General features: G+C 48.2%; 1 protein-coding gene across 2 annotated transcripts in view; it reads left to right on the forward strand.

Moving 5' to 3' along the window:
• PITPNB (phosphatidylinositol transfer protein beta) overlaps positions 1–25009 on the forward strand; it is a gene marked incomplete at both ends in the record, with an annotated part of 59662 nt that overhangs the window by 5076 nt on the left and 29577 nt on the right. For both annotated transcript variants that reach the window (XM_080717624.1, XM_080717623.1), the window contains 5 exons: positions 26–56; positions 2713–2858; positions 10746–10837; positions 11859–11959; positions 14124–14207. In XM_080717624.1, the coding sequence (XP_080573750.1) occupies positions 26–56; positions 2713–2858; positions 10746–10837; positions 11859–11959; positions 14124–14207 (454 nt within the window). The remainder of the gene's footprint in view (positions 1–25; positions 57–2712; positions 2859–10745; positions 10838–11858; positions 11960–14123; positions 14208–25009) is intronic.

Consider the following 25009-nt stretch of genomic DNA (forward strand, 5'->3'; position numbering starts at 1 on the left):
ACGTGTTTCTCTTTTGTCGTTTTAGCCGCGTGGTTTTGCCGTGTTCTGTTCAGGAGGTAAGTCTTCTGCATCATTTTATTGGTGTAATTTATTTGGATATACTAACTTAAACTGATATCCTTGTATCGTTCATGTTTTCATTCCAGCTTTGTGACAAAATAAATTGTAGTGTGTTATAGATCATCAATTTGTATGGGGATTTGTTACAGTGCTTTTTAAAGAGTAAGGAATGTAGTTTAACCAATATGGGAATTCGTTCTATTCTATCCTAGAGAAGGAGGCTCAGCCTCACCTTTAAGCACTGTTAGGGCCAGTGGCTTGTGCGTAGAGAAGAGGCTCTTCGCTGTTGGCCATTCTGAGCATCGTCTCCACTCCAGGCCCAAACCTGTCTTCCTTTAACGCGTGGCTGCTGTTTCCCGCTTCATCCCACCTGGGCAAATGGGCATTTAGCCTGCTCTGTTGTAGCCCTTCAGGGTCTATACGACGGCTCTCCCTGCAGCCCTCCTGCCCTCCCAGCACCTTTGGTGCTTGGTTTTGGGGGAGGGTACTGGGGATGGAACCCAGGGCCGTTCTACCCTTGAGCTAAACTCCCAGCCCGATTTTATTTCTAAGGCTGTCCTCAAGCCTGCGATCCTCCTGTCTCAGCCTCCCCCACGCGCGCACCACCAAGCCCAGCTCTTTTGTGCCATTTAGAGAGGTCCCAAGGAACGTTCCCCACACGTTCATGGGCTAATACAGTGTGGCCTCTAGCCTTGGTTACCGTGGGTGGCATTACTGCGTGTGTAGTCGTTGCTGCTTTGAACTGAGGACAGTGTTCCAGACCTGGTCTGGCCAGCGTACAGCCGAGAGCTTGCTAACCTTCTTTGCATGTGCCATAGAAACATCACATAGAGGACCTGTGTTCTGTAGATACGCTGTGTCCTGTAGCCAAAACTGAGCATGAAAGTAGCAAAGCTGTCTTGAAAGTGAAGATCATGTGTAGCAAAATTCCCCAAACCCCGGGGCCCTTGTGCTACTTGCACACAGTTTTACTTACTTGTCTGCTTTTCCTAGAGCTGACAGTAGATTAGAAGCAGTGAGTTGGAAGTGGGACAGAACAGACTGATAACCTAAGAAGTGACAGCTGACAGAAGCCAGGGAAGACGCGGGACGAGCCAGAGCGGCTGCTGAGCGCAGACAGGAGCGCAGCCGAGGCCCGCTAGTGCCGGGATCCGCTGTACTCACACACGACAAGCCAGGCGCCCCTGTTCTTTATTTGCACAATTGATTGTTTGAAAGCAAATGTGGAACTTGACGTTTGTTTTTGTTAGTTTTTTCCTTTTGGTTTCAGCTCGTTGACTAGCTTGCTGAACTCTTGCTAACGCTTGGTATTATTGCCCAGTACAGTCAGTGTGCTTACCTTCTCTTTATTTTGATTTAATAAACATGTCTACTGTCTCCATGTAAATTACTCCTAATACGAGAACAAGAGGAAACCTAGCAGTGTGCCACATAAGACCATTAATAACTCTTGGATGTGGTCATTCAGTTGTTTTTGCGTGAATTTTTGTTAGTCTGTTAATCAGGACTAAATTTACGTTTTGGCCAAGAGAAATTTAATTCTGTTTTTAATCATGCCGTGCTGAAGTCCATTTCGAAGGATTTGAGGGTTGTGGCATTAATAGACTAACCCTAGAATCATGGAGAACCAAAAGAAACAGTCTTCTCTGCGGTCTAAAATCCCTACAGATACTTATTTTTGAAGCATTTAAGAAATTTGTTTCCAGTTTTCTAAACCCTTCCAAATTGAGTAAGATTGTATATATTTTTTAAAAATTTAATTAACCTACAAGTAGCATCATATCCCCATGAGCTTTTGTAGATATGAATATCTCGTGACCTAACAGTGAACCCTGTTCTCTCAAAATGTTGGTTTTGCTTTTTTGTATGTGGTTCTGGGTTGTTGTTTTTTGTTTTGTTGTTTTGTTTTAACCGGGACATTCTTATTCCAAGCTACATACTCCAGCCCTTTCTTAAACCTTTTGTTTTGAAGCACGGCTTCACTGAGTTGCTGAGACTGGCCTAGAACTTGCAATTCTCCTGTCTCGGCCTCCTAAGTACTGGAATTACAGGCTTGAGCTAAAATGTTTTTGGATTAATGAGTTCGTGGAGGTAGATTTTTTCTACCTTTTCTTTGAAAATACTAAGAAAACTTTTTAGGCTGTCTTCATTGGAAGGAAATAGTTTAGTCAGATTTGAAGAGACTGGAGATGGGGCTCATTCATTGGAAGGGATTGGGCCTTAGGAACTTAGTTTTTACTACGTCTTGGAGCTCTTGGTGGCATAGAGCAGCGCCGCCTACTCACAGGTATTGGTGCCGACCACTGGGAATTCAGGCTCAGTTTAAATGAGAAAGAAACTACCGGCAGCCATTTTTTGCCTTTTATGGCAACACTTGTATATTTATAATACTTTAAGTGATCTTAAGTCCAGTACTGTTTCTCTTTGGCTGAGCAAGGGCCTAATTGGGCTTGTCATAAATAGTGGAAATCCTGTAAAACCTCGAGTGTAGTGGAAGCTATGTGATCTGGTCTTTGTTGTTTCAAACATTACACTCTAACCTGCGTTGTGTTTTCATATAGAACACACCGTGGTTTGGATGTTAAGATTTCAGCATAGGGAATCGCTGCCATTGCTGCTGACTTAGCGAATGTGTGCTTTTTGACATTTCAGTACCAGGTTGGGCAGCTTTACTCTGTGGCAGAAGCCAGTAAGAATGAGACTGGAGGTGGAGAAGGAATTGAAGTCTTAAAGAATGAACCGTATGAGAAGGATGGCGAGAAGGGGCAGTATACACACAAAATTTATCACCTGAAGAGGTAAGGGGGCCTCACAGACAGTCACTATAACCTTTCTAGAAGATGTGCTGGGATAATGTGGTTTTTATTTCAATGTGTTAATATGTTGCATTGTAATTTGTTGCGAGGATTCCCGCTTTATTGGTTATTGAAAATCATAAAAGCAACTTTTCTGTTTATAACAAAAATTCACACAACACAGAAGACTATAAAATAAAATCTTGGAGCCATGCATGGTGGCACCCTCATGTAATCCCAGTACTTAGGAGGCTGAGACGGGAGGATCTCAGGTTCAAGGCTAGTCTCAGCTACCTAAAGAGGCTCCTCGTAACTCAGCGAGACCCTGTTTCCAAGTAAGAAATAAAATAGAGCTGAGAGTCTAGCTTGTTAGAACGCCTCTGGGTTCAATCCCCAGTACCAAAAGAATAAAGATAAAGACTTAGTCATCACCCCTCGCTATAATATATCCATAACCATAGACAGAACACGTTTAAGCTTGATTTTTCCAGACACACACACACACACACACACACACACACACACACACACACACGGGATTGAACCCAGAGGCATTCTACCTCTGAGTTATACTCCTGGCCCTATTTTACTCTTTATTTGGAAACGGGATCTTACTAAGTTGAGGAAGGCCTCCAAAGAAGCTGAGGTTGGCCGAGAACCTGAAATCCTCCTGTCTCAGCCTAAGTACTAGGCTTACAAATACCACCTTCTTAATACATACACACCATAGTAAGTTTGTTTAGGCATTTTAGGTATTTTCTAGGTTTTATCTGTTACAAGTTACGGTTCTACCTAGCATGGAGGACAGCCTGAGCAAAGCAGCAAGGCTTTGCACTGAAGTAGGGCTGGGGGTGCGGCTCCAAGGGAGAAGCCTCTGCACTCAGTCCCAGGTGCCAGAAGCAGACACAAAGCAAGTAACGTTCTTTAGACTTGGTTGTACATAGTCTTGATGCCTTCCATTACTACTTCTCCAGGAGAAATGCCTAGAAGTAAGATTTCTCGGAGGCAGTCCTCATTTTCTTTGAGTCTTTGTGGGGTGCTGGAGATCCAGCAGCATGCTACCTTTGAACTGCACACTTCGGCCGTGTTGTGTAATTGTGAGACCGGATCTCAGTAAGTTGCTGAGGCCTCGCTGAGATTCCGAGACTGGGATTAAGCCTGCAGTCATTTTGTTTTAGCCTCCCAAGTGATCAGAAGCACACACCACCATGCCCAGCATTCATTTTAAAATTTGCTATTACTCACAGATTGCCATAAAAGAGTTTGAGAATGTTTAATATTCTTCCTTTTTTTTTTTTTTCGGGTCTGGGGATGGAACCCAGGTGCATTTGATCACCTCCTACCCTATTTTTTTTATTCTTTATTTTGAAACCAGGTCTCACTGAGTTGCAGAGGGCCTCACTAAGTAGCTGAAGCTGTCCGCGATCCTCCCGTCTCAGCCTCCCGAATGCTGCAATTACCAGCGTGCGCCACCACGCCTGACTGAGAATGTTTAATTTTTATTTAGTGTTTAATTTATTTTTCTGTCTTTTTAATTTTTGCTTATTTTATACATAGAAATTATCCTCATTTTAAATTTGGTTTTTTGAGGTTGAATGCCTTATTTTGTTTATTCATTCATTATTTGTTCATTTTAATTTATTTTTCTGTCTTTTTAGTTTTTGCTCATTTTAAACATAGAAATTATCCTCATTTTAAATTTGGGGTTTTGAGATTGAATGCCTTTTTCTGCTAATAGACCATTTGAATGTTTTGTGTGACTTGACTTTTTATTTTATTTATTTATTTATGTACTTATCTTGCAGAACTGGGGATGGAACCCAAGGGCATTCTACCTCCGAGCTACACCCCCCAGCCCTATTTTTTATTCTTTATTTTGAAACAGAGTCTCACTGAGTTGTGGAGGGCCTCACTAAGTAATAGCTGAGGCTGGCCGTGAACCGCGATCCTCCCATCTCAGCCTCCCAAATGCCGGGATTACAAGCGTGCCCACCACGTCTGGCTCTCCTTAGCCCATTTCTTTGTGTTGTCCAAAGCCTTTTTGATAGCTCATTGCATTTCTGAAGTCTCTGAGAAGAAGGGATGAGGAAGGCTTGATACTGGACGTGTATTTTTGGTAATTCAAGAATTTGGGGATGAGGAAGGCTTGATGCTGGACATGTATTTTTGGTAATTTAAGAATTTGGGGCACTTGTGTGTACGCAGCTGCGTGTACTCTCCTCCGTAACATCAGTAAAATTTCAAACTTGTCTGTGGCCTGCAGCACTTTGTTTTGTTCGAGATGTTTAAATTTGGGGGTTCACTTTACCCAGTGTAACTAAAGTATCTGTGTTCCCCAGCCTGTAAGCTTCATAGTAAGCAGTATACACTTACTCTCAACCAGAAGGTTGAGAAACAGTCTTGGCAAGGTATTAACAAAATGCAGAAAGTTATTGACTCTTTGCAGGGACGTTTCAAAATTTGGCTCCTGGACTCTTCAGTAACTGGTCACCGCCTCTCTGCTGTTTGGTAGCAGAGCAAGGATGAGAACCCAGGCAGGCGCTGTGGCTCCCCAGGCCCACCCTTGTAACGCCTCACTTGCTCCTGGTCCCTGAGAGAGAGTAGAATATTTCCCCATTTTAGAAGTGAACTGCTTTGGACTTTACAGAGGTATCCTTCCTGGAATCACAGCTTTCACCGTGTCTCGTTTCTTTTATTTTTTCTTTCTTTTTCTTTCTTTTTCTTTCTTTTTTTTTTTTTTTTTTTGTGGGTCTGGGGATGGAACCCCAGGGTCATTCGAACTCCGAGCTACAGCCCCTGCCCTATTTTTTATTCTTTATTTTGAAACAGGGCCTCACTGAGTTGCAGAGGGCCACACTTAGTAGCTGAGGCTGTCTGCGAACCGTGATCCTCTGGTCTCAGCCTCCCAAATGCTTGGATGACAAGCGTGCGCCACCACGCTCGGCTACCATTTCTCATTTCTCAAAAGTCATCTCATCAGGTCTTTCAAAATAAAATTGAACTTATCAAGGTACTCGAGTTATCCACAGTAACTCCCATTGATGCACCTCCATCCAGAGTAAAACCCCTTAGCCCTAAGCAGGCCAGTCTCTTCTCTGTCCTCCAGAAGTACCTGCTCAGGGCTGGGAGTAGAGCTCAGTGGCAGAGTGCGTGCCTGGCATGTGAGGCCCCGGGTCCGAGCCGTCTAGCATGGCCTCCGTGTGGCCAGACCTTTGGCAGCCTGCTGGGCATCCCGGCACGGTTCGGCCTGGTTCTTCTGCCACCTGAGTTTTTACTGCCCTTTCTTGCCTTGCCTCAGCGTGTCATCTACTCATTGTGATGCTCGTTCTTCTGCCTGCCTGCCTCCTTGTGCTGGGCACCAGACCCCAGGGGCGTTCTGCCTCCAGGTCATGCCCCAGTCGTTTTTATTTTGAAACAGGATCTCACTAGATTGCTGACAGTCAGTACATGCTGAGGCTGGCCTTGAACTTGCGATCTTTCCAGTCCTGGGAATACAGGCGTGCACCAGTGTACTTTCCTTTACTCTGTGTTGGTACCGTCACCATCCTCAGCCCATCCTTGATGATGGACTTTGTAAAGCTCTGCCAACTCCAAGGATAGCCCTATTTTGCTAAGCTGGTGCCAATAGAAATTTTATTCAAGAATCATTTTTAAATTTTATGTAATTTAAGGGTTGAGTTTATTTCGTTAGTCAAGAGGTGTCTTGCTAAGAACTATATTATGCTTAAAAATAAGAATTTTGAAACCGCTAAGGTTGGTATGTCTGATGCTTCACATTCAGAGAATGTTTTATGCGAGTGAGAAATTAATAAGTATCAGCAAATATTATTTATTCTTGGAATAACTGGCTATTATAAACATGTTTTTTTTTCTTTGTAATTGAGTCTTAGTTTTACATAAAGTTCTCAGAATAGTTGAACACACCTGTAATCCTATTACCTGGGAGGCTGAGACAGAAGGATCACAGGTTCGGGGCCAGCCTCAGCAACTTAGTGAGACCCTGTTTTCAAAATCAAAAATTAAAATGGTCTTGGGGTGTAGCTCACAGGTATAATGCCTCTGGGTTCAATCTTAGTACCAAAAAAAGTTATGATTCCATTCCAGAAGAGTATCAGAAATACTCTCTGAAATACATTACTTCTTCTATATCTCATTTGTCATTAAAATTCTCCTTTTATAAGGGGAAAATGGCTTTTCTCTTTTTCTAATAATTCTTCAATACCTTAGAATTTAGCCAGTCTGTGTCTAGTTATTTTACTCCCTTTTCAGAAACCCTGGCTTTGAGTCATTGTTCTGTGTTTTCCTTTATGTACACTCAGAAAGTACTCGTGTTTTTAATTATAAAATTATAAAATGAAAATTTTATAAAAATTTAAATTGATTATAAAATGAAGGACTAATTATTATAAAATGATTATAAAATGAAAGACTAATTGCTGTGTGTATGGAGCATCAGTCTGGCCTCTGACCTGCATTTGGAGGTTTTGATTGTGATTCATGCACGATGGGGTGGGGGAGACTTTCTGCTCGTTCTCTGTGTCTATTAGGCGTTTGAGTGACTTGCCAAGGTGTCTGTCACGGGGTAGGATGTCGAAAGGAAAGTCCGTAGGCCAGCATAGCATAGCGTGGCTGCGGCTGCTCAAGCTGGATGTGCCCTCTCACTCAGCACAGCTCCAGCTCAGTGAAGACCGCTAGAGTTGGCCTCCGGTTACGTATTCCTAAGTGCACCTAGAGAAGGGCAGGAGGGCTGTACGTTCTCGGAGGACCTCCGTGTTCCTGGCGTTCCTTGGGGCCCTTCTCACTCTTGAGCAGCAGAAACACCAGCACTGGTGAGCATCGGCTGTGAGAGCGTGCCGGTCCCTGGAGGCTTGGGGCAAGATGAGCCTCACTCGTTTGTAAATTGGCCCCTTTTCTCAGGCTCCCTTGGCCTCCAAGGCAGCGTTTCCTGCATTTTACTAAGGTGACTTCCCAGGCAGCGCTGAGGTGGAAGGGTGCTATCAGCCTCCATCGTGTGTAAGTGGCGCTGGAACTGCCTTGTTAGGGAATGGTGGGTGGCGGAGGCCATCTGTTAAAATCCATCCCCTTTAAAGTCGAGCTGAGTTATGTTTGCTCCATTTAGATTCACTTTTTATATTGTGTGCTCCTCTACTCAGTTTCTTCTCTCCCTCTTTTAAATGTAGTTAGAGAAACTCTCAGCCTATTCAAGCCATCTGGGGAGTTTCGGGAAGCATTCTCCAAATTTATTCTCATCAGACTCTTGGCAATACTGTGATTTATTCATTTTCCCCAAGTGTAGTTACTTAGATTCATTGAGAGCTGTATTTGTTAATATTCTCATGTTAAATGTAAAAAAAGTAAATTTGGGACAAAACTGGCTCAAAGATTTAGATTTTTATCAATTAAGTCACAAAACAAAAAAAATAAATTGTTGAAATTCACATGATGGAAAAGTATCCTGGAGATCGGAGGGTAGGCAGCTGGGATCGAGATGAGGAAATACATCGCTGGGCACGGCGGGGCATACTTGCAACCTCAGTGCTTGGGAGGCTGAGACAGAGGATCTCAAGTTCACAGCCAGCCTCGGCAACCTAGCGAGGACCGATTTCAAAGTAGAATAGGTTTGGGGATGAAGCTCGGTGACCGCACGCCCAGGCTCAATCCCCACCACCACAAAACAAGAAGTGCTAATATGTTGCTGTAGATTTTGTTCTTGGTGGCCTTTAATGGCTGTCATTTTTTGCCTGTTTGAGTCAGCTAATTTTAGAGCCTTGATTGACTATTAAAGTTGGTCCCTGTTGAGCACTGTAGGAGAGCTAAAGTATGTTTGTGAACCAGCAGGTGGCTTTTTCTTTTCTTTTTTTTTTTTTTGCCTGCCTTTTCTAAGCCGGCCGTCTGGTCCATCGATAGGTCCTGCCCTGTCTCAGCTGGGCTGAGGTGATCTCGTAGCTGTATGTGCTGCCTTCCCCTTGGTCAGACCTCACCTGCACTAAAGGGTGTTGATGCTGGTTCCTGAGCGCTGTGAGAAGTTTTTTGTACTAAATATTCTTTGACTTTTAAGGTAATACTGGTCTTAGTTACTCCAGCTTTTATTTCTGAAGTTTATATATAAATCACTTAGGATTTGAAAAGAAAAAGTGATCACAGACTTAGCCCACTAGTGTTGATCTCTGAAGGACACTGGAAGCACAGGGAACCTGGGAACCTCCCTTCACTGCCACAGTAAATCTCACCTTAAATTTCCTTTCCTGTTAACTACTTTGCCAGAAGAGCGCTAACCCCATGCTTGGACCCACTTATGTGCCTTGGCCTGACGGCTGAGGCCTCAGAGGACAGGGCTGTCCCGCTGCTCCTGACAGCGAGCTCTGGCTGCTGTGACTCCTCGCATCCATCTGAGGAGCCTTTGCTGCCCGCAGAGGAATGGTGCTGGTCCGCTACTCCAGCGCGGGCAGTGCCAGAGCCCTTTCTGGGCCCACGTCGTCTTAGTTGGTTCTTTCTCTTGGTGGAAGAAATTCAGTGGTACTTAAAGTTCTCAGAGAAGCAGCTGTGATGTGGAAATGTGTCGATAGCTTTTGAAGTTGGAGGACACAGTTTTGACATGTATTAGCCGCTAAGTTCTGGTTGTCTGAAATGATGAAATAACACCTCATGGTGTCGCTAGAAGATGACGTGAGAAAGCTGTGCGAGGCGCCTCGCTCCGCCCCAGGTTATAATTAGGAGCCAGGAGCTGCCATCCTTGAGCTCTCATGGCACCATGCGCTACGTAGTGGCAGGTGTTACCTGATCGGCTGCTCAGTGCTCCACCGACTCGTGAGGGGTTCAGAGAAGCCGAGCCGCATGTCATGTGCCACTCCACTTCCTGCGGCGATGCTGGGGTTCAGCCTGCTGTGTGTGGAGACCTTTTGTCACAAAGCTGCTCTCTGCAGCAGATCCCAGTCAGTAGAAATGATCATTCCCTTGGCATTTCTTTGAAGACTGGTAGGATAGATTGTTTTTTGTTTTGTTTTTGCAGTACTGGAGATAGAACCCAGGGGCATCTTACCTCCGAGACACACCCCCAGCCCTAATTTTCTTATTCTTCATTTTTAAACAAGGTCTCACTAAGCTGCAGAGCGCCTCACTGAGTGGCTGAGGCTGCCTGTGCCTGCAATCCTCCTGTCTTGGCCTTCCAAGTACTTGGATCACAGGCGTGCGCCGCCACACCCGGCTTCCCCAGTTATGTTTAACGAGTAGCGTTTTGTAGACAACTGGTCTACCTGCGCTGGAACCCAGCTTCTCTCCTCGCTGTGTGTTTGGTGCGGGGGATGGAGCCGGGGCCTGGCGTGTGCGAGGCCGCTGTGTGCTGAGCCGCCTCCCAGCCTGTTTTCTGTCTCCTCAGATCGCTCCTGCTTGTTAGGGATTGCGCAGGTGTGTACTTGAGGCAGCGAGCGACAGTCCTCTTTGAGACCTCGGAGTCTATGCCTGGATGTGCCTCATCTTCTCATTTCCTTCCGTCGTCCATATTGTCGCTGTTCTGAGAGACGATTAAAAGACGTTTATCTAGAGGTGTTCCCTTACCTGGGCTCTTTTTGTAAGGAAACAACATCATGTCATCCAGCTACATGAGAGAGCTTCTATGTCGTGTTGCTGGAAGTTTAGTGGTCTCCGTTAACAGAGATCAAAAGCTGAGAAAGAATTGCTTCTATTTGTTTAAACAATCCTACATACCATCTGACTTTATTAATCATTTTGTTTTTTACATTAATTTTCTGTGTGATTGAAATAAACTTGGTAAGTCTTGAGTTCTAGCTCATTGTGCTTAGAACATGATCCCATTTGATAACAGTACTCTTGGATACCAGCAGAACATTGACGATACAGATGAAAATAATCCCAATCTCTTTCTTCTCCCAGCAAAGTTCCTGGGTTCGTGAGGATGATTGCTCCCGAGGGCTCCCTGGTGTTCCATGAGAAGGCCTGGAATGCCTACCCCTACTGTAGAACAAGTAAGCCTGCCCCTGGCCACTCACCCTTGCACCCGAGGTCGAGGAGAGGGCGCCACGCCTGGCGCGATCTGCCGCCAGGCTCGGCCTGCGCGCTCGCGTGGCCCTGCCGGAGGGTGGCGGGGTGGCTCCTCAGGCCTGTGTGCGGGGCACAGGTTCCTTCCTCGGTGACAGCCACAGCTGGCCTCGTCAGCAGTGCTGGCCCCGGGTGAGCCACCGAAGACTTGTAAATCTAAAGGCAGCTCACACAAGCGCCTCTCGGTGTACATTCGACTTGTACCACCACGTGACACGGGAGGGAAAAGAACAACTGCCAAGACAGCGTCCTGTCTCTTGCTAAATTAACTTTATGACATTTTAAAGCTAGATTATTCTCCATACTTTATTTGTATTCCATAATCTAAAGTATTAGCCTATTGTGTCACTTGTGTAGAAACTGTGCTTGGAAGATCTAAGCTACTAAATGCTCTGTGTTTTCAGGTAGTTTAGTTTTTATGACATAATTATTGTGACATTGTTTTGACTCCAATTAATATTCTGAAATTTCCCCATTTTATTGCCTGCCTCTCCGTGGTGCCTCAGTTGTAACGGTGAGTACAACTTATTTTTGTTTTGCGTAATAATCATTCCCTTGGCTCTTTAATTAAAACCACCCACTGCTGCGTGGCTCCTCTGTGTGCGCCCTCGCCAGCCCGCACTCCGCCACACGTCCCAAGGATTAATGGGCTCTCCTGCCTTATCTTTGAATCTCCCTCTTGATTTTATTTTGCTTCTGCTACTTTCTTGGAATGCCATATTTATTGACCAAACCTCACAACTTCTTATTAGCTCTGTATGCTGCATGACAAGTAGAATTGTTGCAAAGCTCGCAGCCTTTGCTTTGCCTGACACGTCTATAAAAATCAGTAGCTAATCGTTCTTTGTCTCCTGAGATCAGGCCTGCTGGTAGCGTTGGCGCAGGGTCAGGGTGCTGGTGGTGGGTAGGGCTTCCACGGACGCCAGCCCCAGGGTGGTGAACAATCAGCCATTTCCCTCTTGTGTTCTCTGCAGAATGAATATATGAAAGATGATTTCTTCATTAAAATTGAAACATGGCACAAACCAGACTTGGGAACATTAGAAAATGTAAGTTTCAACTCTGCACTTGGAGTGCAAAAGCCCTGGAAGTGGGAATGCCTATAGGTAGTCTACTTTGAATCAGCCACGGGAGGGCAGCCACGTGAGCCTGGCACCAGGCCTGTCGGGCTCAGGTGAGGCCAGCGGGCGGCCAGAAACAAGCAGGCTCTCCCAACCCGCCCGCCCTTGCAGCTTGAAGGGGCTGCCTGAGGCTTTTGTTTTTATCTATCAGCAACTCTCTATCTGGAACAGGGAGAGCGTGGATCAACAAAATTCACAGATAATCCCTGCACAATTTAGCCATTAGTTTTAGATTGCTTTCATCCCCGTGTATTTGGCAGAGCTGCCCTACATAGCAGAATCGGTGCTGTAGTTTGCACCTCCACTCTGCTCTGATGGGTTATTTGATATCGGAGAAATGACCAGGAGGCAGGAAGATGGTACTTTGAGTAATTTACAAAAATGTTGACAAGCTCCTGACTTAACAGTTCTAAATTGATGCCCTCCCTAAAGTACACTTCAAAAATGTCAAAGAAAAGTAATCACTAAGGCTGATTGGGGATCGTGGAAGGCATCAGGCACACCTACAGGTGTCTTGAGGACTGTGGTCCCTGGACCAGCAGTGGACACGTCTGCAAACTTGGTAGGAATGCAGATACTCCTGAACCAGAGTCTCTGGAGGGGGCTCGGGGTCTGCTTCTTGATGCAGATACCCCGGCCTCCCAGAGCTCCTGAACCAGAGTCTCTGGAGGCGGGGCCGCGGGGTCTGCTTCTTGATGCACACCCAGCTTCAGAGCTTCTTGTCCAGTCTCACGATACGGTATTAGAGGAGTATGGATTAACAGTCGTGGCGGGGTGGAGTACACGCTGGTAATCCAGATACTTGGGAGAATCTCAGGCTCACAGTCAGCCTCAGCTATTCATGGAGGCCTTTCACAACTCAGTGAGGCCCTGTTCAAAATAAAGAAGGAAAAACAGGGCCGAGGGTGGAGCGCAGAGGCAGAATGCCCCTGGGTTCCATCCCCGGTACCAAGAAAAATAACAACAATAATAACAGTTGTAGTAAATTCTGTTCTTACTGTTCTATTACTGTGCTGTTTTCTTAGTGATGCCAGTTAATAGAACTTTTGATTTTTAGCCTGAGTTTTCCTTGAAGTTGTCATTTCACATTTCATGTTGTTTTCACAGTAAGTTTCTGAAATTTAGAGTGTCAGTGAGACGGCATGGTTTGTTTTCATCCGTGTGCGAGTTACTCTGCTATTTCTAGCTTTCAAGTGGGCATGTCAGCACTTTTAAGCGATTCTTAGTTGGTTCATAGTTTCAAAAGTAAGTGATTGAACAACATGAAACGTAGAGGAGTTGACAGACTGAAAATGAGATTCGGGGCCACAGTACAGGGAGAAGCTTAGCCCCGGGGTGCAGCTGGGGCCTTCCACCTTCCAGGTACACCTCCAGAACTAGTTAGCCATCAGTTTTAGATTGCTTTCATATCCGTGTGTTTGGCAGAGCTGCCCTACATAGCAGAATTAAATTAACAATTAAAAATTTTTTAATTTTTTATTTTTGTGTGTGTGTGTGGTACTGGGGATGAAACCCAGGGGCATTGTACCTCTGAGCTACACCCCCCAGCCCTATTTTTTAGTTTTTTTATTTTCAAAACTGGGTCTCAACTGAGTTGCAAAGGGCCTCACTAAGTAGCTAAGGTTGTCCACAAACCGCGATCCTCCGGTCTCAGCCTCCCGATTATTTTGAAACGGTCTTGCTGAGTTACTGACAGCCTCACTGAGTTGCTGAGGCTGGCCACAAACCTGTGATCCTCCTGTCTCAGCCTCCCAAGTGCTGGATTCTAGCTATGCATCACCATGCCTGGCCAGATGCTTGTTTTATATAAATCATCTCAAATTGCTACCAGGAAATAACACGACAGGTTTCTATTAATTTGTTACTGTCCTCACTCATACCCTCCAACCCCTTACTTTGGAGGATCTGTAGTGAATGTTAAACAACTTACAGATTCCTCAAGATTTCAGACAGCTAATTTGCTAGTAGTAATCTGCATTTTTTCATCCCCCATGATGTGCCGTAAGAGACCTAAGGTAGAGATTATGTATGAAAGTGTAGTAGTTATCTAACAAGAATAATCTAGGGTTTCTTTTCTCTGTGTCCTTTATAGGTCCACGGTTTGGATCCAAACACGTGGAAAACTGTTGAAATCGTCCACATAGACATTGCAGATCGAAGTCAAGTGGAGCCGGCAGTAAGTCTGTGGATGGCGCTTGAGCGCGCTCCCTCTGCTCTCATGCGCCACACTGAACAGACCCGCACGCGGGTCTGGGTGTGTGCTGCAGGCACACAGGCAGGGGTGCTCTGTTCTGTGAGGTTTGCCACTGTATAAGTGATCCTTTGAAAGGAAAACCCCAAAGATTTCAACATAGCTGGTGTGTGTAGCTGTGTGTTTTCATTGAAAAACAAACCGTGGTTACAAAAGTCTTCTCCCTCGAGCTTCTTTAAGTAGCACAAGTCTGAAGGTGTGATGAGCTGTGCAGGGGAGCGAGGAGGAGCGGGAGCTGGACCTCGCGAGTCGAGACTTCATGCTGGGCTTTAAGTCACTTCACACCAGCTCTGTGCACCCGCTTTGGCAGGCGCGAGGAAACCCACGTTCACGTTCACCTCCAGAGCGAGCGTGGGTGAGGCCAAGTGGCAGAGATACCAGTGTGCGTGCCCTTCGACCTAGCAGAATTCACGCCTAGGATTCTCTGCCAGTGGGATGGACAAGTATAGAGCCCAAGGCTGGGAATCGAGTCGAATGTTTCTTCAGCAGTTAGAAGGCAGACATCCACTCGAGTTTGCACAACGGGGCTAAGGCTAAAGTTGCCGTCTGTGAAGGATGCTTGATGTGTGATACCCAGTTTAATCGTTGCTTAGCTTTCTGTTTTGATTCTTAGCAAATGTAAATATGTGTTTTTCAGGCCATGACTTAAAATAGTTTTTCCCCAAGTAGAGATACTCTCTGTGCCAAGTGAAGACCCTGCACTTCCTTGCTGGTGATTGAATATTAGCTCGATCCTATGGCATACAGAGTGATTTGCTGGGCGTGGTTATAGACTTTTTACATGTTACAACAACCAGTGATCCTTTCGCCAACGTAGAGCCAACCTTTGGAGAGCGAGCGGCACCTCGGCTTGGGCGTGGTCAAGCACAGGGCGTTCGGTCAGCGTCCCGCAATTCTATTTTTAGTGCGTATTCTCTGAACTTGAGCAGTGTTGTCGACTGAGCAGAAGTAAATCAAACACTAAATATCTGATTTTGCTGATGAAATTGAAAGGTAAACCTTCTAAAACCAAGGTCCCTGACCATTTCTCAGAAAGCACTGAGGTGAGGCAGGAGGATCGCAGTTCTCAGACAGCCTCAGCTACTGAGGCCCTCTGCAACTCAGTGAGACCTTGTTTCAAAGTAGAGAATAAAAAATGGGGCTGGGGGTGTAGCTCGCAGGTAGAATGCCCTGGGTTCCATCCCCAGTAACACACACACAGTAGTTTAGTGACATTTAGTATTTTAGTGTTGTGCTGGCATTACCACTTTCTAATAATTTCAAACTATATTCACCATCCAAAGGTACTCTGTACCCATCAGTAGTCACTCCCTACTTCTGTGCCCTCAGCTTTGGCAGCCGCGAATCTGGAAAGTCTGGGGATTTGCCTGTTCTGAATATTTCCTATGATGGAATCATAACGTGCGTGGCCGGCTCTGTCCGGCTTCTTTTTTATACCTTGCACAGTGTTTTCAAGGTTCACTCATTAGAGCGTGTGCCAGTAATTCATGGCTGAATAATTTCTCACTCTTTATGGAGGTACAGCTTTTGACCATCCATGGTTATTTTGGCTGTTTCTGTGTTGGGGCTGATGTGAACATTCGTGTTACAGATACTTTGCATTGTACTTTGTCAGTTGTGGGTGACAGGACAACTGATTGCACGTAGGAGCTGTGAGACCATGTGACGCCAAAAGCAGAGCCCCAGGCCGAGTGGGGCACATGCCCGTGATCCCAGTACGTGGGAGGCTGGAGGATCACAGGGCCCAGGCCAACATGCAGTAACTTTTGAGACCATTAAGACCAAAAAAATAGGTCAGTAGGGTTGGGGTGTAAGTCAGAGATAGAACACCCTGGCTCAGTCTTCTGTGCCAGAAAAAATAAAAATAAGAAAAAGGAATCCCAGTGTGTAATTTTTCTCCTCTAAAGGCCAGGGGGAGAGCTCTGGGGTGGCGTGCGTGCCAGCGCAGTTTCCGTGGCGCAGGGCTGAGCTGGCTGGGTGGAGGGTGGGGCCAGGCCCCCGACCCGGGCACGTGGTCATGGCCCTGCGCTTCTGCACGCCCCGTCTGCTGCTCTTCTGGCACGGACGCTGTCCCGGCATGCAGCCTAGGTGGGCTCTGCCCCACTGTTTGGCTTGACTCGCTGCTATTACAAGCTCCTGGTCTACCTGGAGTAGGGTTTTATTTGGGAAGGGGCTCCTGGGGGCCTGAACCCAGGGCTTCTTGCAGGAGAGGCAAGCATCTATCACTGAGTGACGTCCCCAGTTCTTGGAGGTGTTACTTTCATTAGATTCCGTTTTGCCGAGTTCGTTTGATTCTTCTCTGGCATACGGTTTTTCATTACTGGACGTCGTAGTCCACGATGTTGATGACATATGTAGCGCACTTGGCATTCTGAACCAGCAGTGTCCATGTAGCGGTCCACGGGCATGGAGTGCCCTCGGTGTGCGGCCCGTGAAGCTGCCCAGGGTAGGGGTACGCCTTGCGGGCAGACAGTCTGCGAGGAGTCCAGCAACCTCACACCGCTTAGAGGCAGCAGAGCCATGGCCAGAGAAGTGCGGAGCTGAGGAAGCTTGCCTGCGGGAGCCGGCGCTCCGTGGGCCAGAGGCCCAGCCACACTCCCGTTTTTCCCTCCTGCCCTCTTTGCTCTGATGTACAAATTTCTTGGTTCATTTCTTTCTCTCCCTTCCAAACAGAACTGGCCCTCAGAGGGAAGAGTCTCTGCTGTTCCCTGTCTCCCAGCTCCTGCTGCAGGGCTTGGTGGTAGGTACTCTGCAGATCCTGTAAGTGAACAGAGAGGTTGTAGTCAGGCGGCGTGGACCTTAGGAGAAAGCGCGTTGTCTCACACGGAGTGGAATCGGGGGCGCAGCAGAGGACGCAGGCGCTGCTTTCCAGCTGTGCTTGGCAGTGCACTCAGGGTTTCTTGGCAGCCCTCAGGTTGCCAGCACCGAGTGACTAGAGTGTGGGGCTGGAGTTCCTGCCTGTCTCCTGCCAGCGCAGCTCTTCTGGTCTCGACCCTAAAATTTACTCTGAACACCTTTCTGTAGAAAGTTCGGTTTCAGGATTACCTCTTGTTTTACACCCGAGGATGAGCCCAGATGAGTGAGGTGTCCCCAGGATCACGGGCCGTGTGCCAGCGTGCACGTAGCTCCAGCCCCCGATCGGCATGTGTCCCTGGCGCTCCATTCCGTCAGGGAGCGGCCCCGCCTTGCCAGCCTCTCTGAAGTGCCATTTGAGCGGGATCTTCCTTTCCTAAAACTGACCTGCCATCAACCTTACTGTGTTTCTTGCCTCGGCAGTCTTCTCCCCTCCTTCCTGGGACTCCTGCCTCTGTCCAAAGCCTGTGTCCTTCAGGGTCTAGGTCAGATCCCACTTCCCCCAGGGAGACCTCAGATGCCCCAGGGGAGCCTGAGGAGAGGGTGCTGCTGACCTGTGCGTGTCAAGAGTTTGTTCTGGAGTGATACCTGGATTGGCAGGGCCATGAGGTACGAAGCTCGCACTCACACACTGCCTGTGGGAGTGTAAATTGTAAAAACGGTCAGCGGGGTTATCAGTGTACATGCCCCCACTTCTAGAAATTAACTCTGCCCAATAGGATGTGACAAGCCAGAGGTCCAAACGTGCCTCCATCCGTCTGGAACGACTCTAAAACCTCACGACCTACACGTACGGCAGCCGTTGTAGTGATTAAGAGGGAGTGAGCCTCAGCCAGGCGTGGCGGTGCACACTTGGGAGGCTGGGACAGGTGGGTCACAGGTTCAAGGACAGCTTCAGCAACTTAGCAAGACCCTGTTTCAAAATAATAAAACTGGGCTGGGGTGTAGCTCAGCAGTAGAAGCAGAGCAAAACAAACGGGAGTGATGTGTGCTGGTGGAGATCCCCTTTCACACGGTAACTCGGAGAAGGAAGGGATACAGCCCTGCTTTTGTTTGTAGTATTTTTAAAATGGGAGAAGATACATCTTTGCACGTGTATTTGCTTACTGATGTCTTTAGATGGTGAAGAAGAATTTGTGAGGCTCCCCATCTTCCCTCAACATGGTCTTTTGGTGGGAAGCCTGTCAGAGGTTCTCTTGGCATTACTGGAGGGCACTATACAAGAGTGTGACGTGTGCGGGGACAGACAGCACCTCGCGTATATCTGCCATGCCAGTCGGCAGTTGTTACTGCCAAAACTTGTTCTTTAGGGTTGAGGCGGCATCAGAGAGCTGGGTAACTAGTGAGTCCGTAAGGTGGGTGGGAATGATCACCCGCAGCGGGCTGAGTCGTCTGTTTGACTTTGGTAGGGGCGGGAGGTTGGCGAGTTGGGTAAAGTTGCCTTTCTTCGCAGATTTGCTGAGGCTGAGTCTGCCTGGGTTGGGAGCATCCTGGTGGGATGGGGCCTGGTTAATGGTGCTGCCCTGCCCATTGCTCATCCTGCCCTCTGCGGGAGCCCTGGCTCTCTGCCCAAGCCTGTGCCAGGAGGCTAGGTCCCACCTCTGCTTTCCCAACACTACCCTCTTGTGGAGGGGTCATGTGATGAATCATCTGTGCCCCTCTCGTCTGTGTGCAGATCCGTGCACATCTGAAGGGATCAGGATACTGTGCCATTGGAAAGAGCCACAAGTTAGCATGGCGGTGGCCTTGGCCTGTCGGTTTAAAAGTTGATGACAAGATTTGACCCTTTAACCCCTAAAAGTGAGTAGTACTCTAGGAAAAGAAGGAAGGAGGGGGAACGAAAGAAAACGTCAACCCAGAGGCCAGATGCTGAGGCACAGAGTGAGGGCGGCACTCAGCCCGCCAGAGGATCCGTCTCCGCGCACTCAGCGGGTTTTCACTCTGTTCAGGTTGAGCGCCTCTGGGTTGCATTTGTTTCTTGGGTGAGCTAATTTTTTTTTAAACCTCAAGTGGATGAGTATCTTTTATATTGTTTGCTTTAGAAAAAAATGAAGCACCTTTTTTTTTTCTTCTCTCCTGTGGTACTGGGAATTGAACCCAGGATCATTTTTCCACTGGACTACATCTCCAGTTCTTCTACTTTTAATTCTGAAACTGGGTCTGGCTGAGTTTCCCATGCTGGCCTCAAAACTTATCTTCCGAGTCACAGGGGTTCCAGACCTGCAGCACTGGGCCGGCTTGCTTTAGAATTTTGGGAGGGTAAGTAGCCAAATCACTTAGAATTAGGACAGATGTTAAAATAGCTGGAAGTGCACGAAACCAAGAATTTTGAAAGTGAAACATGAAACTTAACTCCACCTGGTGGGGTTTTGTTATCACTACAGGTGAATTCATACAAAACACAGCCTCAAACATTTCAGTCGAGAGTGACGACCGTTGATTACTTTTAAAGCTTAACTCTAAGTTGTCAGATGGCTCGTGTATCACTAGAGGTGTAGACTTGCTGGTTTGGGTGTTTCTTAGGAACTGTGACTTCGCCGTATGTAGAAGGGATGTGATTTGGATATAACAGTACTTTGCTAGATGCTTCGACATGTTTACAGAATCAGTGATATTGTCACAATAACTAGAGTAGGGTGTGTTGTGAAACTCTGTTGGCGCGACCCAAGTTCAAAGTCACTGCTGTAGAAATCTTACATGTGTAAGTTTATGGATTATTAGCGTTTTTGATGATAACTTCTGGGAAGTCTTATGGCTGTTGCTGTAGACATTGTTCCTTATAATTTTCTAGAAGATATACTTGCCTATAGAAACAAAACTGCAGTCTGGGATTTCTGCTTAAATGTCTCTACAGGCTTTCTTTTGGCCCTGTTAGAGTGTATCCACCATACAAACAGATTCCTTGTCTCAAGGGAATGAGGTGCTGTAGTGCAGGGTCCTGTGAGGAGGAGGGTCCTCTCCCCGTGCCAGCTGTCACGAGGCTCACCGAGCGGCACGCAGCACACCCGTACCACGCTTGGCTCCCCGACACACACCTACCCTCCTTTAAGGTATTCTAACCCAGACACCACTCCTGAAAATCTTCTCTGTCATTGGAGCCCTGAGGGCATAGGTGGGGCGGGATCCTACGCCAAGGCTGAGAGTCACCATTCCTGCGCCCATGAGCTTGAGGTAGGGAGACTGTCCTTGAAAAAAAGACATCTGAAGAACTTGAAGGTTTTATTGTTCAAGTAGTAAGTGAATGCTCCTTTAGCAGTTTATTAATTTTAGATGATGAAAATGTGTGATGTGCCTTTGCTTCTGGAAATTCTAAGTTGTTTCCAAGTAAACAACCTTTTGGTTGGATTTAAAAGTGTGGGGTTTTTTTTTTTGTTTGTTTGTTTGTTTTTTGTTTTTTGTGGGTTTTTTTTTTTTTTTTTTTTTTTTTTTTTGGTGACACTGAGGTTCCTGGAAGCCCTTCTACGTCCGGGCTACACTCCCAGACCTTTTTTTTTTTTTTAGTTTATTTTTTAAATTGGTGCATTATAGTCATATATCAATCACATTGGAGTACAAGACTTGAGAGGATATACAAGCACACATCATCCAATTAGCCCTCCTCCAGCCCCCATCCCATTCCCTCCCCCTCCCTCCATCCCATACTTCTTTGGTGATTTACTTTGATACATTTGTTTATGTACCTCCTGCGTTTTAAAGAGGCTCCAGGCTCCGTCCTCCAGTATTACATACCCTCTGATTGGTCACATTAGTTGCTTCACTATAGGGCCCTTTCTATAGCTCAACCTCTTCCTGTTGCCCTTTTCCTCCTAGTTATTGCTGATTAAGAGAAGCGTCTGATTTATATTTTCTGCGATATTTCTCTGTGCATGCTGCGTTGCAAGTACCGATCCCACTCTTGGTGGTCCCAGTAGTGGCCTGGCTACTCAGTGGACTGATCCAGACCTTGCTGGCTCAAGCAGCGGCCTTGCCTCATGGGAGGCCCCAGTTCTGGTCTCGCTGGCCCCTGAACCGGTCTAACCCCTAAGCTGGCTTTGGTCCCGACCTTGGAGGCCGCAGGAGTGAACTTGCCTCACGCCAGGCTCCGATGCTGGCCATTGGCCCCTGCACCGGTCTAACCCCTTGGCAGGATTCCAATCCCGGCCTCGGAGGCCCCAGCACCGGCCTAGCCTCATGGCAGGCTCCAATGCCGGCCTCGTTGGCCCCAGCACCAGCCTAACCCCTCGGCAGGCTCCGATCCCGGCCTCGGAAACCCCAGCACTGGTCATGCCTCAAGGCAGGCTCCGCTGCCGGCCTCGCTGGCCCCAGCACCGGCCTAACCCCTCGGCAGGCTCTTATTCCGGCCTCGGATACCCCAGTACCGGCCTTGCCTCAAGGCAGGCTGATGCCGGCCTCGGAGGCCCCAGCACCGGCCTTGCCTCACGGCAGGCTCCGATGCCGGCCTCGCTGGCCCCAGCACCGGCCTAATTCCTCAGCAGGCTCTGATCCCGGCCTCGGAGACCCCAGCACTGGTCATGCCTCACGGCAGGCTCCGATGCCGGCCTCGCTGGCCCCAGCACCGGCCTAACCCCTCGGCAGGCTCTTATCCTGGCCTCGGAGGCCCCAGTACCAGCCTTGCCTCACGGCAGGCTCCAATGCCGGCCTCACTGGCCCCAGCACCGGCCTAACCCCTTGGCAGGCTCTTATCCTGGCCTTGGAGGCCCCAGTACCGGCCTTGCCTCACGGCAGTCTCCGATGCCAGCCTCGCTGGCCCCAGCACCGGCCTAACCCCTCAGCAGGCTCTGATCCCGGCCTCGGAGACCCCAGCACTGGTCATGCCTCACGGCAGGCTCCGATGCCGGCCTCGCTGGCCCCAGCACCGGCCTAACCCCTTGGCAGGCTCCAATCCCGGCCTCGGAGGCCCCAGTACCAGCCTTGCCTCACGGCAGGCTCCAATGCCGGCCTCGCTGGCCCCAGCACCGGCCTAACCCCTCGGCAGGCTCTTATCTTGGCCTCGGAGGCCCCAGTACTGGCCTTGCCTCACGGCAGGCTCCGATGCTGGCCTCGCTGGCCCCAGCACCGGCCTAACCCCTCGGCAGGCTCTTATCCCGGCCTCGGATGCCCCAGTACCGGCCTTGCCTCAAGGCAGGCTGATGCCGGCCTCGGAGGCCCCAGCACCGGCCTTGCCTCACGGCAGGCTCCGATGCCGGCCTCGCTGGCCCCAGCACCGGCCTAACCCCTCAGCAGGCTCTTATCCTGGCCTCGGAGGCCCCAGTACCAGCCTTGCCTCAGGGCAGGCTCCAATCCCGGCCTCGGAGGCCCCAGCACCGGCCTTGCCTCACAGCAGGCTCCGATGCCAGCCTTGCTGGCCCCAGCACTGGCCTAACCCTTCGGCAGGCTCTTATCCTGGCCTCAGAGGCCCCAGTACCGGCCTAGTCTCAAGGCAGGCTCCGATCCCGGCCTCGGAGGCCCCAGCACCGGCCTTGCCTCACGGCAGGCTCCGATGCCGGCCACACTGGCCCCAGCACCGGCCTAACCCCTGGGCAGGCTCTTATCCTGACCTCGGAGGCCCCAGTACCGGCCTTGCCTCATGGCAGGCTCTGATGCCAGCCCCGCTGGCCCCAGCACCGGCCTAACCCCTCAGCAGGCTCCGGTCCCGTCCTCGGGGGCCCCAGCACTGGCCTTGCTTCACGTCAGGCTCCGATGCCGGCCTCACTGACCCCAGCACCGGCCTAACCCCTCAGCAAGTTCCGGACCCGACCTTGGAGGCCCTAGCACAAGCCTTGCCTCATGGAAGGCTCCAATGCCACCCTCGCTGGCCCCAGCATCGGTCTAACCCCTCTGCAGGTTCCAATCCCGGCCACGGAGGCCTCAGTAGTGGCCTTGCCTCACAGCAAGCTCCGATGTCGGCCACTGGCCCCAGCGCCCGCCTAACCCCTCAGCAGGTTCCGATCACTGTCTCTGTGGTTATTATTTCAAAGGTTCCAGGTGTAATGTAGCAGATCTCTGCCTCCCCTGAGTATTGGCCACTGGCATTGCCACTGCCTCCACCGTTTCAAATCCTTCCCAGGCTCTTTTTCCACTCTGAATGTTGTCCAGTGTTCCTAAGCATGCGTGATGGTAGCATTTGACATTTGGTGTAATTTCTCCAAAAAAATAAAGTTGGTAAGATCCAGTTTCTGCTTCTCCTGAATACAAGTCTCCACCACCATTGTGGAGAACTCTTTCAACACCGCATTTCTCCTTGGTCTCCACTAAACTCTCTCCTTATATGTGATGTCTGAGATTCTTAACAATATAGAGAAATAGCAGTCCTCTTTCACGGCGAATTTTTCCATAAGTTCCAGTGCATTTAGATAAGTTTTGTCTTCATCTCCAGTGTCCTGGCATCCATAACGGCTTTCTTACCTCCTCTCCAATATTTTTTTTTATCTTTTTCTGTTCTGGGCCCGGTTTCTCCAGGGGTCTGGCGTGCTACTCGCAGTTCGGCCCGGGGCCCAGAGTCCCGCGACCCGGGCCCCAGCTGGCGTGCCCCGCGCGCGACCCCCGCCCAGAACCCAGCGTCTTACTGGGCCTGGTTTCTCCAGGGGTCTGGCGTGCTACTCGCAGTTCGGCCTGGGGCCCAGAGTCCCATGACCAGGGCCCCATCTGGCGTGCCCCGCCCGCGACCCCTGCCCTGAACCCAGCTTCTTACTGGGCCCGGTTTCTCCAGGGGTCTGGCGTGCTACTCGCAGTTCGGCCTGGGGCCCAGAGTCCTGCGACCCGGGCCCCGGCTTTTGTGCGCTGCGCGCGACCCCTGCCCAGAACCCTATATATATTTTTTTATTTGGAAACAGGGTCTCTTAAGGCAGCGCAACTTGCTTCAAACCTGCATGATCCTCCTGTCTCCGCCTCCCAAGCACCAGGGATGACAAGCGTGGGCCACCACGCCCATCTAAAAGTGTTTTGATTAGATGGAATTGTAATGAGAGGATAGCTAGCATTAAAACACCATAATAAAACGTTTAAAGATTATTTATTTTTTTATTATTTTTTTTTGCAGGTCTGGGGATGGAACCTCCAAGCTACACCCCCAGCCCTATTTTTTATTCTTTATTTTGAAATAGGGCCTCACTAAGTAGCTGAGGCTGGCTGCAAACCATGATCCTCGGGTCTCAGCCTCCCGAATGCTAGGATCACAAGTGTGCGCCACCATGCCTGGCTAAGTTTAAAGATTTGTGTTTTGATTTCAGTTTCTAAAGTTGTTATTGATACACAACCACAGTAAAAAGTTGGGGACTCCTTAATTGTCCGGATGAAATGCACGTGCATATCTTCAGCTCATTTCTAAAATACACACAGCCAGTCAGTCGACATCTGCTTCTGCTTTTTTCTTTAAGGTATGAATTGGAATCCGGCCCCTTTTAATCATCCCCAGCACTTTGTCTAAGTAGCTTGCCATGATTTGTATACAAAAGTCGCTTCCCAAGAGAGGAAGACTCTTTAAAGTGTAAGCTGAAGTGTACACATGATTAACATCAGAGAGACCTGCATTTTTGGAAGTAATTTGAAAGCAAATGAGCACAATTTTTAAAAAAGAAATTGGAACCATATTTTAAGGTATTTATGCGAAACAAGAAAGGATTCAACCAACCTTCCTCTATAGTACATGGCTGTGTTGCCTTTTTTTTTTTTTTTTTTTTGTAGAAATGATTTTAACTCCATGTTTACCTTTACACATCTAAAAATGGTACATTTTAACATCTGTTTCTTAGATGTCAATAGTAAACAGATATTAATGATAAAAGTATTAAATTGTTTACAAGATGTAGTTTTTAAAAAGGAGGGATCTATTTCTTATTAAAATGCAACAAGTTTAAAGATAGTGAATTTTTTCCTGTTATGTTTCGAAACGTCTG

The sequence above is a fragment of the Muscardinus avellanarius genome (assembly GCF_963383645.1).
Source record: "Muscardinus avellanarius genome assembly, chromosome: 21".
In the NCBI taxonomy this organism is placed as follows: domain Eukaryota; kingdom Metazoa; phylum Chordata; class Mammalia; order Rodentia; family Gliridae; genus Muscardinus; species Muscardinus avellanarius.